At 43.6% G+C, this 18,340-nt stretch overlaps 1 protein-coding gene across 1 annotated transcript in view; it reads right to left on the reverse strand.

Moving 5' to 3' along the window:
• Positions 1-18,340, reverse strand: part of MUC19 (mucin 19, oligomeric) — a 102,620-nt gene that overhangs the window by 30,389 nt on the left and 53,891 nt on the right. Inside the window, exons 36-41 of the mRNA XM_053895342.1 lie at positions 8,514-16,761; positions 8,344-8,483; positions 2,710-8,226; positions 2,375-2,488; positions 2,088-2,162; positions 1,515-1,568 (exon numbers count right to left, since the gene is read on the reverse strand). Of these exons, the coding sequence (XP_053751317.1) occupies positions 1,515-1,568; positions 2,088-2,162; positions 2,375-2,488; positions 2,710-8,226; positions 8,344-8,483; positions 8,514-16,761 (14,148 nt within the window). The remainder of the gene's footprint in view (positions 1-1,514; positions 1,569-2,087; positions 2,163-2,374; positions 2,489-2,709; positions 8,227-8,343; positions 8,484-8,513; positions 16,762-18,340) is intronic.

Consider the following 18,340-nt stretch of genomic DNA (forward strand, 5'->3'; position numbering starts at 1 on the left):
GGTGCTTCAACTGCCATCATATATAATTTTTTTATTAAAAAACAGAGGTATGGTATTTTCATAGAGGCTGATCTTAGAAATTGAAGTCAGAGTGCGAGATCACTTGGGAGAGAAGCTGCGAAGTGCTCTGTAAGGAATCACCTATGAATTACAAATTATCAAACTGAAAGCAAAACCATTGCCTTTTTCCCAAGTAAAATATTTACACATATGTAATTCTTGTTTGCTGCCATTTAATTAAAGATTAAGGTCTTGAATTTGGAAAATGCAAAAGTACTATTGTCAATAACAATAAAGTACATACTATGTCCAATAGTCACATCCTAGTAGCCATGATATTAATTTATAATATAATTATGGTGTTCAATATATAATTTGAAACATTTCAATTTATTTACATTTACATAGCCATAGATTGAATAAAGAATAATTATAAATTTAGTCTGAATCAAATTATTGAACTATTTTCTAGTGACTAGTTTGTAAAATAAATTTATATAAGCCATCTTTGTAAAAGTAGTTAGAATAAGTGTAGCATAATACTTTACAAGAAAAAAAGCATAAACAATCTTTTCCTTAAATAATGGACAATTTCATCATGAACAGCTAGGTTCGGTGAGATAACCTACAAACAGAAATAATGCCTTTCTCAAGTACTATATTACTAGTCCAAAAATTTAAATATTAATGTGCTATCGTCTTTAATACATTTTCATTCATTTATTGTTAAGAAAAAAATTGCCCTATAAGTTGGAATGATTGTAAAAAGAAATGAAGTGATAAAGTTTTTATTTATAAAGCAATAGTATTATAGTTTTTGCCAATGTTTTAGAATTGACAAATGCCACAGTTTGTCATTATATATAAAATTTTAAACCCCTTTTTAGTACTTGCTGCTGTAGCTTGGAAATGGAGAAAATTTAAGCTTTATAAATATTAAAAGCAAGGTCTTATTGATGGATCATCAAAGACCATTTTATATTTGCCTTACAGGAGGAGGGACATTGTGGGTAGGAGCACAGTCTTTGGAGTCGGTATAGAATGAATAAAAATATTGGCTCCAATATTTGATTTGCTGTAAAATATGAACAAATTTAGGTCGTATCTTTTTTTTTAACGTTTATTTATTTTTGAGACAGAGAGAGACAGAGCATGAACAGGGGAGGGTCAGAGAGAGAGGGAGACACAGAATCTGAAACAGGCTCCAGGCTCTGAGCAGTCAGCACAGAGCCCGACGCGGGGCTTGAACTCACGGACCTCGAGATCGTGACCTGGGCCGAAGTCCGACACTTAACCGACTGAGCCACCCAGGCGCCCCTAGGTAGTATCTTTTCTAAGTTCCCCATGAGTAAAATGAGATAACAAAATTTATTCTAATAGTTAAATGAGAGAATATATTTAAGGACACTATAATTATGTAACTGGCATTATTACTAATTATTTTGCCATTTTTAATTAGCCAATAAGCATGAAAAGTATAAAAAAAAAAAATCTGACATCCCCTGCTTACTTACCAGTAGTGGAACTTTCTGGTGCAGTTGTTGAACCAGGGGCAGCTTCTGTAAAACCTGAAATTAAAATGAAAAGTAATGGGTCGCCTGTGTAACCCAGTCAGTTAAGCAGCTGACTGTTGATTTTGGCTCAGGTCATGATCTCACGATTGGTGAGTTCAAGCTCCTAGTCTGGCTCTGAGCTGACAGCACAGAGTCTGCTTGGGATTCTTTCCCTCTCTCTGCCTCTCCCCTGCTCATGATCACCTGTGCTCTCTCTCTTTCTCTCTCTCTCTCTCTCAAAAATAAATAAACATTTTAAAAATTAAAAAAAAAACACCAGAAAGTCATGAGCAGTGTTCTTATTTTATGGGGACACTACCTGGACATTTAACAATGTAACTACTTTGAGTTCAGGTGTTACAGTTCCAGTACCTGGTGTAAACACACCTAACAAAATATAAGGTCCTAAATGCCAGATGACTTGGATCTGATTTTCTGATTTCTACTCAAAATACACTAATATTCATCATTAGATTTATCAGGAAACCTTATTTTGTGTTACAACCTGGGCCAATACCTTCCCTTCCCACTCACCTGATTTTCCAGGTGTGGTTAAACTGGTTATGCTTTCACCTGATTCAGTTTCTCCATATGGTTCTTCAGTTGTACCTGATTAATGAGATAATTGAAAATTATCTTTATGTGTTTCATTTTAGGAAAAACAAACCTACCACTATTTAAGTATATTTAAAATTTAGATGTTAATACTAAACCTAGAATATCTCTTAATCTTTCTTCCAAATATTTGGTGCTTGATTAATATAACAAACTCATTATCATGATGAGTCTAAGCTAACTTGCATTGGAATACCAACAGATACCCGGGTAAGTCTTGACTGCTTGTTTCCCAGCAGTGGTGGTTATAGAGCCTGATGCTCCAGCTGTGCTTCCCCTGTCTGAACCTGTTGTAGCTCCCACTGACACTCTGGTTGCACCTGGTCAAAAATAAAAGCAGGAGGGATAAAAACATAAACTTCTTAAGAAGTCTGTGGACTCACTTCAAAACAATAATGTTCTACAAAGCTCCCATCTTTAGTAAACAAGTTGAGTTCTAAATATTCTAATTCTGACAAATGTATATAGTTCAAAAGTAGAAATCTGAACAAAATTAAAATTGCTTACAATAAATGGTCTATTTTCAGTGAACTTGACTTGCCTTCAGATGTGGTAACCTCATTCCTTAACATCCCAGTGGTTATCCCAGTTGATGATCCACTTGTCCCTGATCCTTCTGGTGATGGTCCAGTTGTCCCTGAAACTTCATATGATGGTCCAGTTGTTCCTGATGCTCCAGATGATGGTTGAGTTGTCCCTAAACCTAAAATAGCTGATCTAGTTGTCCTTGATTCTCCATTTGATGGTCCAGCTGTCACTGATCCTCCAGCTGGTGATGCAGTTGTCCTGGATCTTGCTGGCATAGCTGTATCTGAAACTAAAACAAGTAGTCTAGTTGCTCCTGCTCCTCTAGATGATATTCCAGTTATTCCTGGTGCTCCAGCTGATGGTCCAGATGTCTCTGAGCCTATAACAGATGGGGCAGTTGTACCTGATCCTCCAGATGTTGATCCTGTGGTCACTGAACCTTCAGCTGATGGTCCAGTCCTCTGTGATGCTACAGATGGTTCAGTTATCCTTGAATTTACAACAGGTGGTCCAATTGTCTCTGCTCTTTCAGGTAATCTTACAGTTGTCCCTGATCCTTTAGTTGATGGTCTAATTGTCCTTGAATCACTGACTGATGATATAGCTGATCCTAATATTTCAATTGATTCAGTGGTCTGTAATCCTGATGATCCAGTTTTGGCTGATCCTTTGGTCGATGGCCCAGTTGTTCCTGGTTCTATAGCTGGTGGTACAGTTGTCCCTAATCCTTCAGATGATTGTGGAGTTGTCCCTGAACCTAAAATAGATGGTCCTGTTGTTCCTGATCCTCCAAAAGATGGCTGAGTGGTCCCTGCTGCCCCAAATCCTTGTACAGTTGTTCCTGCTTCTTCAATTAATTGTCCAGTTGTCTGTGATTCTCCTATGGATGGTCCAGTAGTCTCTGACCTTACAACAGAGGTTTCAGTTGTTTCTGATAATCCAGAAAATATTCCAATTGTCCTTGATCCTTCAGCTGAAGGTCCACTTGTTCCTAACTCATGTAATGTTCTAGATGTCCCCGTAAATCCTGCTGATGGAAAAGATGTTCCTGATTCTACAACAGATGGTCCAGTTGTCCCAAATCCACCCATTGATTGTCCAGTTGTCTTTGATATACCAACTGATGATATACTTGTTCCTAATAGTTCAGATGGTGGTCCAGTGATGGATATATCTCCAGATGATGATCCACTTGTCCCAATCACTCCATATGATGGTTCAGTTGTGCCTGAACCTATAACGGATGGTCTAGTTACCCTTGATTCTTCAGATGATGGCAGGGTTGTCCCTGAACCAAAACTTGATGATCCTGTCATTCCTGACAATCCACTAGATGGTCTTGAGGTCTCTGATCCTAGGGCTGATTGTACAGTTGTCTTTGATTCTTCAGTTGATTGTTCAGTTGTCCATGATCCTATTATAGATGTTGCAGTAGTCTCTAACATTGCAACAGAGGTTTTGGTTGTTTCTGATACTCCAGCTAATGATCCAGTTGTCCTTGATCTGCTAGCTGATAGTCCTGTGGTCCCTGATCCTCTAGCTGCTGTTTCAGTTGTCCCTGATCCTAAAACTGGTGGTCCAGTTGATTCTGTCAATCCTGGTGCTGATGAAGGTATTCCTAATCCTACAACAGATGGTGCAGTTGTCCCTGATCCTCCAGTAGATGGTTGACTTGTCCTTGATATTCCAACAGAAGATCTAGTTGTTCTGAATACTTCAGTTGATGATCCAGTGGACCCAGATTCCCAGGATGACAGTCCACTTGTGACTGATCCTGTAGCAGATACTCCAGTAGAGCCCGACTTTACCGATAAAGGTCTAGTTGACCTTAATTTTTCAGAAGATGGTAAGGCCGTCCCTGAACCTAAAATAAATTGTCCTGTAGTTTCTGATCCTCCATGGAATAGTCCTGTAGTCCCTGACCCTCCAGATTCTAGACCTGTTGCCCCTGCTTCCTCAGCAGATTGTCCAGTTGTCTGTGTTCCTCCTATGGATGTACTCATAGTTGCTGAACTTACCACAGAGATTTCAGTTGTTTCTGATCTTCGAGAAAATGATTCAGTTGTCCCTGATCCTTTAGCTGATGGTCCAGTTGTTGCTAAACTAGCTGATGGTCCAGGTGTCCCTGTCAATCTTGACGGGAGAGATGTTCCTAATCCTACAGAAGATAGTCCAGTTGTCTCTAACCCACCAGATGATAGTCCAGTTGTCCTAGATATACCAAGTGATGATCTAGTTGTTCCTAATTCTCCAGCTGATGGTCCAATTGTCCCTTTCACTTCAGATGATGGTCCAGTTATACCTGTCACTCCAGATGATGCCCCAGTTGTCCCTGAACCTACAACAGGCAGTCTAGTTGTCCCTGAAACCAAAACAGATTGTCCTGTTGTTTCTGATCCTTCATGGAATTGTCCTGTGGTCCCTGAACCTCCAGCTGTTGGTCCTATTGTCCCAGCTTCTTCAACAGATTTTCCAGTTGTCTGGATTCCTCCTATGTAGGGACCACTAGTACCTGAATTTATAATAGAGACTGATGTTGTTTCTGATCTTCCAGAAAATGATCCAGTTGTCCCTGCTCCTTCAGCTGATGGCCCAGTTGTTCCTAACCCATGTGACGGGCTAGATGTCCCTACCAATCCTACTGATGATACAGATGTTCCTGACTCTACAACAGATGGTCCTGCTGTCATCCCAGATCCACCCATTGATAATCCAGTTGTTTCTGATATACCAGCTGATGAACTAGTTGTTACTAATTCCTCAGCTGATGGTCCAGTTATTCCTGTCATTCCAGATAATGGTCCAGTTATGCTTTCCACTCTAGATGATGGCACAGTTGTCCCTGAACCTACAACAAATCTTCCAGTTGTTCCTGACCCTCCTCGAAATGGTCCTGTTGTCCTTGCTTCTTTAGCTGACAGCCCAGTTGTCTGGATTCCGCCATTGTAGAGACCACTAGCACCTGAATTTACAGTAGAGGTTGCTGTTGTTTCTGATCTTCCAGTGAATGATCCAGTTGGCTCTGGACCAGACATCCCTGTCAATCCTACTGATGGTACAGATGTTCCTGATTCTACAAAAAATGGTCCTCTTGTCATTCTAGATCCACGTGTTGATGGTCCAGTTGTCTCTGATATACCAGCTGATGATCTGGTTGTTCCTAATACTTCAGATGATGGTCCAGTGGACTCAGATACTCCAGATGACAGTTCAGTTGTGGCTGATCCAGTAGCTGATACTCCAGTTGTGCCTGTCTTTACCAACGAAGATCTAGTTGTCCTTATTTCTTTAGAAGATGGTAAGGTAATCCCTGAACCTAAAGTAGATTGTTTTGTTGTTCCTGATCGTCCATGGAATGGTCCTGTGGTCCCTGATTCTCCAGCTCTTAGTTCTGTTGTCCCTGCTTCTTTGGCTGACAGTCCAGTTGTCTGTGATCCTCCTGTAAATGGACCAATAGTCTCTGAACTTACAACAGAGGTGGAAGTTGTTTCTGATATTCCAGAATATACTCCAGTTATTCCTGATCCTTCAGCTGATGATCCAGTTGTTGCTAATCCAGGTGATGGACCAGAGGTCCCTGTCAATCCTACTGATGGTACAGATATGCCTGATCCTACAAAAGATGGTCCTGTTGTAACCCCAGATAAACTCATTAATGCCCCAGTGTTCTCCGATATACCAGCTGATGATCTACTTGTTCCCAATTCCGTAGTTGATGATCCAGTTATTCCTGTCACTCCAGATGATGGTACAGTTGTTCCTGAACTGACAACAGATTTTCTTGTTGTTTCTGAACCTAAAACAGAATATACTGTTGTTCCTGATACTCCATGGAACAGTCCTGTGGTCCCTGAAGCTCCACCAGCTCGTTCTGTTATACCAGTTTCTTCAGCAGGTGGTCCGGTTGTATGAGATCCTCTTGTGGACAGACCAGTAATCCCTACACTAACAACAGAGGTTTCAGTTGTTTCTGATATTCCAGCCAATGACTCAGTTGTCCTCAATATTACAGATGATTGTCCAGTTGTTACGAATGCAGGTGATGGACCATAGGTCCCTGTCAATCCTGTTGATGGTACAGATGTTCCTGATCCAACAACAGACATTACAGTTGTCCCTGAACCTCCAGAAAATAGACGAGTTGTACTTGATATACGGGTTGATGATCTAGTTTTACCAATTACTTTAGATGATGGTTCAGTGGACTCAGATACTCCAGATGACAGGGCAGTTGTGGCTGATCCTGTAGCCAGTACTCCAGTTGTGCTGGACTTTACCAATGAAGGTCTAGTTGTCCTTATTTCTTTAGAAGTTGGTAGAGTTTTCTCTGAACCTACAACAGGTTGTCTTGTTGTTCCTGATCGTCCATGGAATGGTCCTGTGGTCCCTGATCCCCCAGCTGCTTGCTCTGTTGTCCCTGCCTCTTGGGCTGACAGTCTAGTTGTCTGTGATGCTCCTGTGGCTGTACTGGTAGTGCCTGAACTTACAATGGAGGTCACAGTGGTTTCTGACCTTCCAGCCAATGACTCAATTGTCCTCGACCCTACAGATGATTGTCCAGTTGTTGCTAAACCAGGTGATGGACCAGAGGTACCTGTCAATCCTGCTGATGGGACAGATGTTTCTGATCGTACAACAGATGGTCCAGTTGTCCCTGACCCACCAGGCAATGGTCCTGTTGTACTTGATATACGAGTTGATGATCTAGTTGTTCTGAATACTTCAGATGATGGCTCAGTGGACTCAATTACACTAGGTGAGTGTCCAATTGTGGCTGATCCTGTAGCTGATATTCCAGTGGTGCTGGACTTTAGCAAGGAAGGTTTAGTTCTCCTTATTTCTTCAGATGATGGCCCAGTCGTCCATGAACTTAAAACGGATCGTCCTGTTGTTCCTGAACGTCCATGGAATGGTCCTGTGGTCCCTGATCCTCCAGCTGCTTGTTCTGTTGTCCCTGCCTCTTTGGCTGACAGTCCAGTTGTCTGTGATCCTCCTGTGGGTGGACTGGTAGTGCCTGAACTTACAATGGAGGTCGCAGTGGTTTCTGGTCTTTCAGCCAATGACTCAGGTGTCCTCATTCCTACAGATGACTGTCCAGTCGTTGCAAACCCAGGTGATGGACCTGAGGACTCTGTCAATCCTGCTGATGGGACAGATGTTCCTGATCCTACAACAGATGGTCCAGTTTTCCCTGACCCACCAGGCAATGCTCCAGTTGTGCCTGATGTACTAGTTGATGATCTAGTTGTTCTGGATACTTCAGATGATGGCTCAGGGGACTCAGATATTCCAGATGACTGTCCCGCTGTGGCTGATCCTGTAGATGATATTCCAGTGGTGCTGGACTTTACCAATGAAGGTCTAGTTGTCCTTAATTCTTCAGATGATGGCCCAGTCGTCCATGAACTTAAAACGGATCGTCCTGTTGTTTCTGAACGTCCATGGAATGGTCCTGTGGTCCCTGATCCTCCAGCTGCTTGTTCTGTTGTCCCTGCCTCTTTGGCTGACAGTCCAGTTGTCTGTGATCCTCCTGTGGGTGGACTGGTAGTGCCTGAACTTACAATGGAGGTCGCAGTGGTTTCTGGTCTTTCAGCCAATGACTCAGGTGTCCTCATTCCTACAGATGACTGTCCAGTCGTTGCAAAACCAGGTGATGGACCGGAGGACTCTGTCAATCCTGATGATGGGACAGATGTTCCTGATCCTACAACAGATGGTCCAGTTTTCCCTGACCCACCAGGCAATGCTCCAGTTGTGCCTGATGTACTAGTTGATGATCTAGTTGTTCTGGATACTTCAGATGATGGCTCAGGGGACTCAGATAATCCAGATGACTGTCCCGCTGTGGCTGATCCTGTAGCTGATATTCCAGTGGTGCTGGACTTTACCAATGAAGGTCTAGTTGTCCTTAATTCTTCAGATGATGGCCCAGTCGTCCATGAACTTAAAACGGATTCTCCTGTTGTTTCTGAACGTCCTTGGAATGGTCCTGTGGTCCCTGATCCTCCAGCTGCTTGTTCTGTTGTCCCTGCTTCTTTGGCTGACAGTCCAGTTGTCTCTGATCCTCCTGTGGATGGACTGGTAGTGCCTGAACTTACAATGGAGGTCGCAGTGGTTTCTGGTCTTTCAGCCAATGACTCAGGTGTCCTCATTCCTACAGATGACTGTCCAGTCGTTGCAAAACCAGGTGATGGACCTGAGGACTGTGTCAATCCAGCTGATGGGACAGATGTTCCTGATCCTACAACAGATGGTCCAGTTTTCCCTGACCCACCAGGCAATGCTCCAGTTGTGCCTGATGTACGAGTTGATGATCTAGTTGTTCTGGATACTTCAGATGATGGCTCAGGGGACTCAGATAATCCAGATGACTGTCCCGCTGTGGCTGATCCTGTAGCTGATATTCCAGTGGTGCTGGACTTTACCAATGAAGGTCTAGTTGTCCTTAATTCTTCAGATGATGGCCCAGTCGTCCATGAACTTAAAACGGATTGTCCTGTTGTTTCTGAACGTCCTTGGAATGGTCCTGTGGTCCCTGATCCTCCAGCTGCTTGTTCTGTTGTCCCTGCTTCTTTGGCTGACAGTCCAGTTGTCTCTGATCCTCCTGTGGATGGACTGGTAGTGCCTGAACTTACAATGGAGGTCGCAGTGGTTTCTGGTCTTTCAGCCAATGACTCAGGTGTCCTCATTCCTACAGATGACTGTCCAGTCGTTGCAAACCCAGGTGATGGACCTGAGGACTCTGTCAATCCTGCTGATGGGACAGATGTTCCTGATCCTACAACAGATGGTCCAGTTTTCCCTGACCCACCAGGCAATGGTCCAGTTGTGCTTGATGTACGAGTTGATGATCTAGTTGTTCTGGATACTTCAGATGATGGCTCAGTGGACTCAGATACTCCAAATGACTGTCCAGTTGTGGCTAATCCTGTATCTGATATTCCAGTGGTGCCTGACTTTACCAACAAAGGTCTCGTTGTCCTTATTTCTTTAAAAGTTGGTAAGGTCGTCCCTGAATGTAAAACAGGTTGTCTTGTTGTTCCTGATCGTCCATGGAATGGTCCTGTGGTCCCTGATCCTCCAGCTGCTTGTTCTGTTGTCCCTGCCTCTTTGGCTGACAGTCCAGTTGTCTGTGATCCTCCTATGGGTGGACTGGTAGTGCCTGAACTTACAATGGAGGTCGCAGTGGTTTCTGATCTTCCAGCCAATGACTCAGTTGACCTCGATCCTACAGATGACTGTCCAGTTGTTTCAAACCCAGGTGATGGACCAGAGGTGCCTGTCAATCCTACTGATGGGACAGATGTTCCTGATCCTACAACTGATGGTCCAGTTTTCCCTGAACCCCCAGGCAATGTTCCAGTTGTACTTGATTTTCGAGTTGATGATCTAGTTGTTCTGAATTCGTCAGATAATGGCTCAGTGGACTCAGATACTCCAAATGACTGTCCAGTTTTGGCTAATCCTGTATCTGATATTCCAGTTGTGCCTGACTTTACCAACGAAGGTCTCATTGTCCTTATTTCTTTAGAAGTTGGTAAGGTCGTCCCTGAATGTAAAAAAGGTTGTCTTGTTGTTCCTGATCGTTCATGGAATGGTCCTGTGGTACCTGATCTTCCAGCTGCTTGTTCTGTTGTCCCTGCCTCTTTGGCTGACAATCCAGTTGTCTGTGATCCTCCTGTGGATGGACTTGTAGTGCCTGAAGTTACACTGGTGGTTGCAGTGGTTTCTGATCTTCCAGCCAATGACTCAGTTGTCATTGATACTACAGACAATTGTCCAGTTATTGCGAACCCAGGTGATGGACCTGAGGACTCTGTCAATCCTGCTGATGGGACAGATGTTCCTGGTCCTACAACAGATGGTCCAGTTTTCCCTGACCCACCAGGCAATGGTCCAGTTGTGCTTGATGTACGAGTTGATGATCTAGTTGTTCTGGATACTTCAGATGATGGCTCAGGGGACTCAGATATTCCAGATGACTGTCCCGCTGTGGCTGATCCTGTAGCTGATATTCCAGTGGTGCTGGACTTTACCAACGAAGGTCTAGTTGTCCTTAATTCTTCAGATGATGGCCCAGTCGTCCATGAACTTAAAACGGATTCTCCTGTTGTTTCTGAACGTCCTTGGAATGGTCTTGTGGTCCCTGATCCCCCAGCTGCTTGTTCTGTTGTCCCTGCTTCTTTGGCTGACAGTCCAGTTGTCTCTGATCCTCCTGTGGGTGGACTGGTAGTGCCTGAACTTACAATGGAGGTCGCAGTGGTTTCTGGTCTTTCAGCCAATGACTCAGGTGTCCTCGTTCCTACAGATGACTGTCCAGTCGTTGCAAACCCAGGAGATGGACCTGAGGACTCTGTCAATCCTGCTGATGGTACAGATGTTCCTGATCCTACAACAGATGGTCCAGTTTTCCCTGACCCACCAGGCAATTGTCCAGTTGTGCTTGATGTATGAGTTGATGATCTAGTTGTTCTGGATACTTCAGATGATGGCTCAGTGGACTCAGATACTCCAAATGACTGTCCAGTTGTGGCTGATCCTGTAGCTGATATTCCAGTGGTGCTGGACTTTACCAAGGAAGGTCTCGTTGTCCTTATTTCTTCAGATGATGGCCCAGTCGTCCATGAACTTAAAATGGATTCTCCTGCTGTTTCTGAACGTCCTTGGAATGGTCCTGTGGTCCCCGATCCCCCAGCTGCTTGTTCTGTTGTCCCTGCTTCTTTGGCTGACAGTCCAGATGTCTCTGATCCTCCTGTGGATGGACTGGTAGTGCCTAAACTTACAATGGAGGTCGCAGTGGTTTCTGGTCTTTCAGGCAATGACTCAGGTGTCCTCGTTCCTACAGATGACTGTCCAGTCGTTGCAAACCCAGGTGATGGACCTGAGGACTCTGTCAATCCTGATGATGGGACAGATGTTCCTGGTCCTACAACAGATGGTCCAGTTTTCTCTGACCCACCAGGCAATGGTCCAGTTGTGCTTGATGTACTAGTTGATGATCTAGTTGTTCTGGATACTTCAGATGATGGCTCAGGGGACTCAGATACTCCAAATGACTGTCCCGTTGTGGCTGATCCTGTAGCTGATATTCCAGTGGTGCTGGACTTTACCAATGAAGGTCTAGTTGTCCTTAATTCTTCAGATGATGGCCCAGTCGTCCATGAACTTAAAACGGATTGTCCTGTTGTTCCTGAACGTCCATGGAATGGTCCTGTGGTCCCTGATCCCCCAGCTGCTTGTTCTGTTGTCCCTACCTCTTTGGCTGACAGTCCAGTTGTCTCTGATTCTCCTGTGGATGGACTGGTAGTGCCTGAACTTACAATGGAGGTCTCAGTGGTTTCTGATCTTCCAGCCAATGACTCAGTTGCCCTCGATCCTACAGATGACTGTCCAATCGTTGCAAACCCAGGTGATGGACCAGAGGACTCTGTCAATCCTGCTGATGGTACAGATGTTCCTGATCCTACAACAGATGGTCCAGTTTTCCCTGACCCACCAGGCAACGGTCCAGTTGTGCTTGATGTATGAGTTGATGATCTAGTTGTTCTGGATACTTCAGATGATGGCTCAGTGGACTCAGATACTCCAAATGACTGTCCAGTTGTGGCTGATCCTGTAGCTGATATTCCAGTGGTGCTGGACTTTACCAAGGAAGGTCTCGTTGTCCTTATTTCTTCAGATGATGGCCCAGTCGTCCATGAACTTAAAATGGATTCTCCTGCTGTTTCTGAACGTCCTTGGAATGGTCCTGTGGTCCCCGATCCCCCAGCTGCTTGTTCTGTTGTCCCTGCTTCTTTGGCTGACAGTCCAGTTGTCTCTGATCCTCCTGTGGATGGACTGGTAGTGCCTAAACTTACAATGGAGGTCGCAGTGGTTTCTGGTCTTTCAGGCAATGACTCAGGTGTCCTCGTTCCTACAGATGACTGTCCAGTCGTTGCAAACCCAGGTGATGGACCTGAGGACTCTGTCAATCCTGATGATGGGACAGATGTTCCTGGTCCTACAACAGATGGTCCAGTTTTCCCTGACCCACCAGGCAATGGTCCAGTTGTGCTTGATGTACTAGTTGATGATCTAGTTGTTCTGGATACTTCAGATGATGGCTCAGGGGACTCAGATACTCCAAATGACTGTCCCGTTGTGGCTGATCCTGTAGCTGATATTCCAGTGGTGCTGGACTTTACCAATGAAGGTCTAGTTGTCCTTAATTCTTCAGATGATGGCCCAGTCGTCCATGAACTTAAAACGGATTGTCCTGTTGTTCCTGAACGTCCATGGAATGGTCCTGTGGTCCCTGATCCCCCAGCTGCTTGTTCTGTTGTCCCTACCTCTTTGGCTGACAGTCCAGTTGTCTCTGATTCTCCTGTGGATGGACTGGTAGTGCCTGAACTTACAATGGAGGTCTCAGTGGTTTCTGATCTTCCAGCCAATGACTCAGTTGCCCTCGATCCTACAGATGACTGTCCAATCGTTGCAAACCCAGGTGATGGACCAGAGGACTCTGTCAATCCTGATGATGGGACAGATGTTCCTGGTCCTACAACAGATGGTGCAGTTATCCCTGACCCACCAGACAATGGTCCAGTTGTGCTTGATATACGAGTTGATGATCTAGTTGTTCTGGATACTTCAGATGATGGCTCAGGGGACTCAGATACTCCAAATGACTGTCCAGTTGTGGCTGATCCTGTAGCTGATATTCCAGTGGTGCGGGACTTTATCAATGAAGGTCTAGTTGTCCTTATTTCTTCAGATGATGGCCCAGTCGTCCATGAACTTAAAACGGATTGTTCTGTTGTTCCTGAACGTCCATGGAATGGTCCTGTGGTCCCCGATCCTCCAGCTGCTTGTTCTGTTGTCCCTGCTTCTTTGGCTGACAGTCCAGTTGTCTCTGATCCTCCTGTGGATGGACTGGTAGTGCCTGAACTTACAATGGAGGTCGCAGTGGTTTCTGGTCTTCCATCCAATGACTCAATTGTCCTCGATCCTACAAATGACTGTCCAGTTGTTGCAAACCCAGATGACTGACCAGAGGTCCCTGTCAATCCTGCTGATGGTACAGATGTTCCTGGTCCTACAACAAATGGTCCAGTTTTTCCTGACCCACCGGACAATAGTCTAGTTGTGCTTGATATACCAGCTGATGATCCAGTTGTTCCTAATTCTCCAGCTGGTGGTTCAATTTTCCCTGTCACTCTAGTAGATTGTCCAGGTATACCCATCACTCCAGGTGATATTCCACTTGTTCCTGAACTTACAACTGATGGTCTAGTTGTCTCTGAACCTAAAACAGATTGTTCTGTTTTTCCTGGTACTCCAGGGAATGGTTCTGTGGTCCCTGATCCCTCAGATGTTGGTCCTATAGTCCTTGTCTCTTCAGGTGATAGTACAGTTGTATGGATTCCTCCTATGTAGGGACCACTAGTTCCTGAACTTACAATAGCAGTTGCCGTTCTTCCTGAATTTCCCGCAAATGATCCAGTTGTTTCTGCTCCTTCAGCTGATGGCCCAGTTGTTACTAACCCAGGTGATGGGCCAGATATCTTTGTCCAACCTACTGATGGTACAGATGTTTCTGACCCTACAACAGATGGTCCTTCTGTCATCCCAGATCTACCCGTTGATAGTCTAGTTGTTTCTGATATACCAGCTGGTGATCTAGTTGTCCCTAATACCTCAGCTGATGGTCCAGTGGTGTCTGAATCTCCAGATGATGATCTCATGGTCTCTGTGTGTCCAGGTAATGGTCTGGTTGTCTCTGAACCTAAAACAGATGGTCTAGTGGTCCCTGATTCTTCAGATAATGGGTGAATTGTCCTTGAAACAAAAACAGATGACACTGATGTTCCTGATCCTCCAATGAATTGCCCTGTCGTCCCTGATCCTCTAGCTTCTTGCCCAGTTGTTCCTGCATCTTTAGTTGACCATCCCATTGTCTGTGATCCTCTTACAGGTGTTTCAGTAATCCCTAATGTTATAACAAAGGTTTTTGTTGTTTCTGATCCTTCAGCTAATGTTCCAGTTTCTCCTGATGCTCCCGCTGACAGTGTTGTGGTCCCTGATCCTCTAGCTGCTGTTCCAGTTGTCTCTGGTCCCCCAATTGATGATCCAGTTGACCCTGTCAATCTTGTAGATGATGTAGATTTTACTAATCCTGCAATAGGTGCTGTAGTTGTTTGTGATACTTTTGTTGATGGTCCAGTTGTTCCTAACCCAAATGATGATCCAGATGTCCCTGTTAATCCTACTGATGTTACTGATGTTCCTGATTCTGTTCCTGAACGTCCAGTTATCCCTGACCTTCCAGTTGATGGTCCAATTGTCCTTGACATACCAGATGATGATCTAGTTGTTCCTAATTCTCCAGATGATGGTCCAATTGTCCTTTTCACTCCAGATGATGCTCTGGTTGTCCCTGAACCTACAAAAAATAGTCTACTTGAAGGTATAGTTGTTCCTGGACCTACAACAGATGGTCTGGTTGTCCCTGAACCTAAAAGAGATTGTCCTGTTTTTCCTGATCCTCCATGGAATGGTCCTGTGGTCCCTGAACCTCCAGCTGTTGGTCCTGTTGTCCCAGCTTCTTCAGCAGATTGTCCAGTCATCTGTGATTTTACTGTGTAGGGACCAGCAGTCCCTGAAATTACAACAGGGGTTACTGTTGTTCCTGAATTCCCAGCAAACGATCCAGTTGTCCCTGCTCCTTTAGCTGATGGCCCAGTTATTCCTAACCCATGTGATAGGTCAGATGTCCCAGTCAATCCTACCGATGATACAGCTGTTCCTGATTCTACAAAAAATGGTCCTGTTGCCATCCCAGATCCAACTGTTGATGGTCCAGTTGTCTCTGATATACCAGCTGATGATCTTGTTGTTCCTAATGCTTCAGATGATGGTTCAGTGGACTCAGACACTCCAGATGACAGTCCACTTGTGGCTGATCCTGGAGTCAATACTGCAGTTGTACCTGACTTTACCAATGAAGGTCTAGTTGTCCTTATTTCTTTAGAAGTTGGTAAGGTCATCCCTGAACTTAAAACAGATTGTCTTGTTGTTCTTGATCGTCCATGGAATGGTCCTGTGGTCCCTGATATTCCAGCTGCTTGTTCGGTTGTCCCTGCTTCTTTGGCTGACAGTCCAGTTGTCTGTGATCCTCCTGTGGATGGACTGGTAGTGCCTGAACTTACAATGGAGGTTGCAGTGGTTTCTGATCTTCCAGCCAATGACTCAGTTGTCCTCGATCCTACAGATGATTGTCCAGTTGTTGCAAACCAAGGTGATAGACCAGAGGTCCCTGTCAATCCTGCTGATGGTACAGATGTTCCTGATCCTACAACAGATGGTCCAGTTGTCCCTGACCCACCAGACAATAGTCCAGTTGTGCTTGATATACCAGATGCTGATTTAGTTGTTCCTAATACTTCAGCTGTTGGTCCTGTAGTATCTGAATCTCGAGATGATGATTTAGTTGTTCTTGTCACTCCAGATGATGTTCCAATTGTCCCTGAACCTAAAACAGATGTAGTTGTTCCTAATCCTTCAGATGTTTGAGTTGTCCCTAAACCCAGAACAGGTGTTTCTGTTTTTTCTGATTCTTCAGTGGATGGTCCTGTAGTCCCTGATCCTCCAGCTGCTAGTCCACTTGTCTGGGCTTCTTCACCTGATTGTTCAGTTGTCTGTGATCCTCCTGTGGATGGTCCAGTATTTCCTGACTTTAGAACAGAGCTTTCAGTTGTTTGTGATACTCCAGCAAGTAATGTAGTTGTCCCTGATCCTTCAGCTGATGGTCCAGGTGTTGTTAACCCAAGTGATGGTTCAGTTGCTCCTGTCAATCCTTCTGATGGTACAGATGTTCTTGAATCTACAACAGATGGTTCAGTTGTCTCTGATCCTTTAACTGATGATCTTGTTGTTGCTGATCCTCCCAGTGATGGTCCTGTTTTCCCTGTCACTACAGATGACAATACACTTGTCCCTGATCCTTCAGCTGATATTCTAGTTGTCCCTGATCTTCCCTCAGATGGCCCAGTTGTTCCACCTCCTTCAACATAGTGTCCAGTTGTTCCTGTAAAAATAAATAGTAAAAATACAATTTTGTTTATAAGATATATCGTGGGATTTTTGTTGTTGTTGTTAAACTAGGAGCTTTCTCCACTATAGCTTTCAAGGCATCTTCATGGGCACCACCAGATTTCATACCTTTTATTCTACAGTGTAACTTCTTCCTGTTTATTCATCTAGCAGTACTTTACTGGGATTCTTGTGTGGTATTGTATAAGTTCTCAGAAACATATAAATATTACTCATTTTACCATTGGAACTACCCTATGGCATATATAGTACTACTTTCCCTTTTTATAGAGTAGAAACTAAAGCAAATATAGTTGAAATAGTATTTCAAAAATGATGTAGCTAGTAATTAGAGAGTTCTCAGTTTCATGAAGCATTCCTAGTTGAATGGGAGAGACATACAGACACATAAATTAAGTTATATACAAACAAACAAATCCACACACAAGAAAAGTGTCAAAGCACTAACATAAAGTGAGGTAATACTGACCAACTGGGATTCTTTTTAGACTGCTTGGATAACAGACCTCTCTGAAAAAATGTCTTTTATTTTGAGATATGACAAAAACGCAGAAAACTATGTGAAACTCTAGGGAAATAGAACTCAGGCAGTGGGAACAGCTAGGGCAAAAGCCATAAGGCTGAAATGAACTATTTGTGCTAGAGAAGCAAAAGTAGAAGGTGAATGTATTTGGAAAATTGGAAGTTACAGGGAGGACATGCCAACAACTTAGCATCACCCAGAATACTCTGATATGAGACCCTTATATCAAGAATTCCACTAAGGGAACAGATGAGGTTGGAAACCTTGGATTTGTTGAGACATGGATCTACACAGTAGTGTGTGTGTATGGTGCCTATTTACATCAAAGCTTCATTACTTGGGCTAGCAGCAAATAACCTACTGCCTACCATATCTTCAATCCTTCTGGAAGGTTCTCTTTCATAGAACCTGTTGTTTTATTTTGTTAATAAAAGTAAAGCCTCTGAATCCTTTACCAGATTGGGAACTCTTATTCATCATTTCACATATTCCCCGGATATCCACCAGATATTTATTAAGTCAGGCACTAAGCTAGGCACTGGGAATGCAAATGTAAACTAGCATAGGCAAGGTAACAAGACCTTTCTCTAGTTTTGATAGTAATTCACCATTGTACTAGACAGTGGCTGTCTAGTAATGAAAAATGACTGGATGAAGATTCAATCATCTAGGCCCTGTTTTAGCCTCCAAACATATTCACCTATGACTAAAGTAAACACATTGATTTTTTAATTTATAAAATGTGAATAATCACTAATATATTGTCAATTGCACTAGGTGGTTATATGATTCGAGTAAGTGAATATATGTGAAAACACTTTGTCCATCTTATACTTAGTATAATTTTATGTGATTATCATTTTTATTTTTTGCTAAAACAGGTTAAGATGACTTACAAATAATGTTATACAATAGTAAATGACTACCTCATATCTTTATTTCATTTAATAAGTTGTATTCAATATATCCAGTAAAAAACAAAGTATAAAAACAGTTTTATTTTACCAATTAAATTTTTAAGCACTTTTTT

The sequence above is a fragment of the Panthera pardus genome, unplaced genomic scaffold, assembly GCF_024362965.1.
Source record: "Panthera pardus isolate Hobbes unplaced genomic scaffold, ASM2436296v1 HiC_scaffold_6, whole genome shotgun sequence".
Lineage (NCBI taxonomy): Eukaryota > Metazoa > Chordata > Mammalia > Carnivora > Felidae > Panthera > Panthera pardus.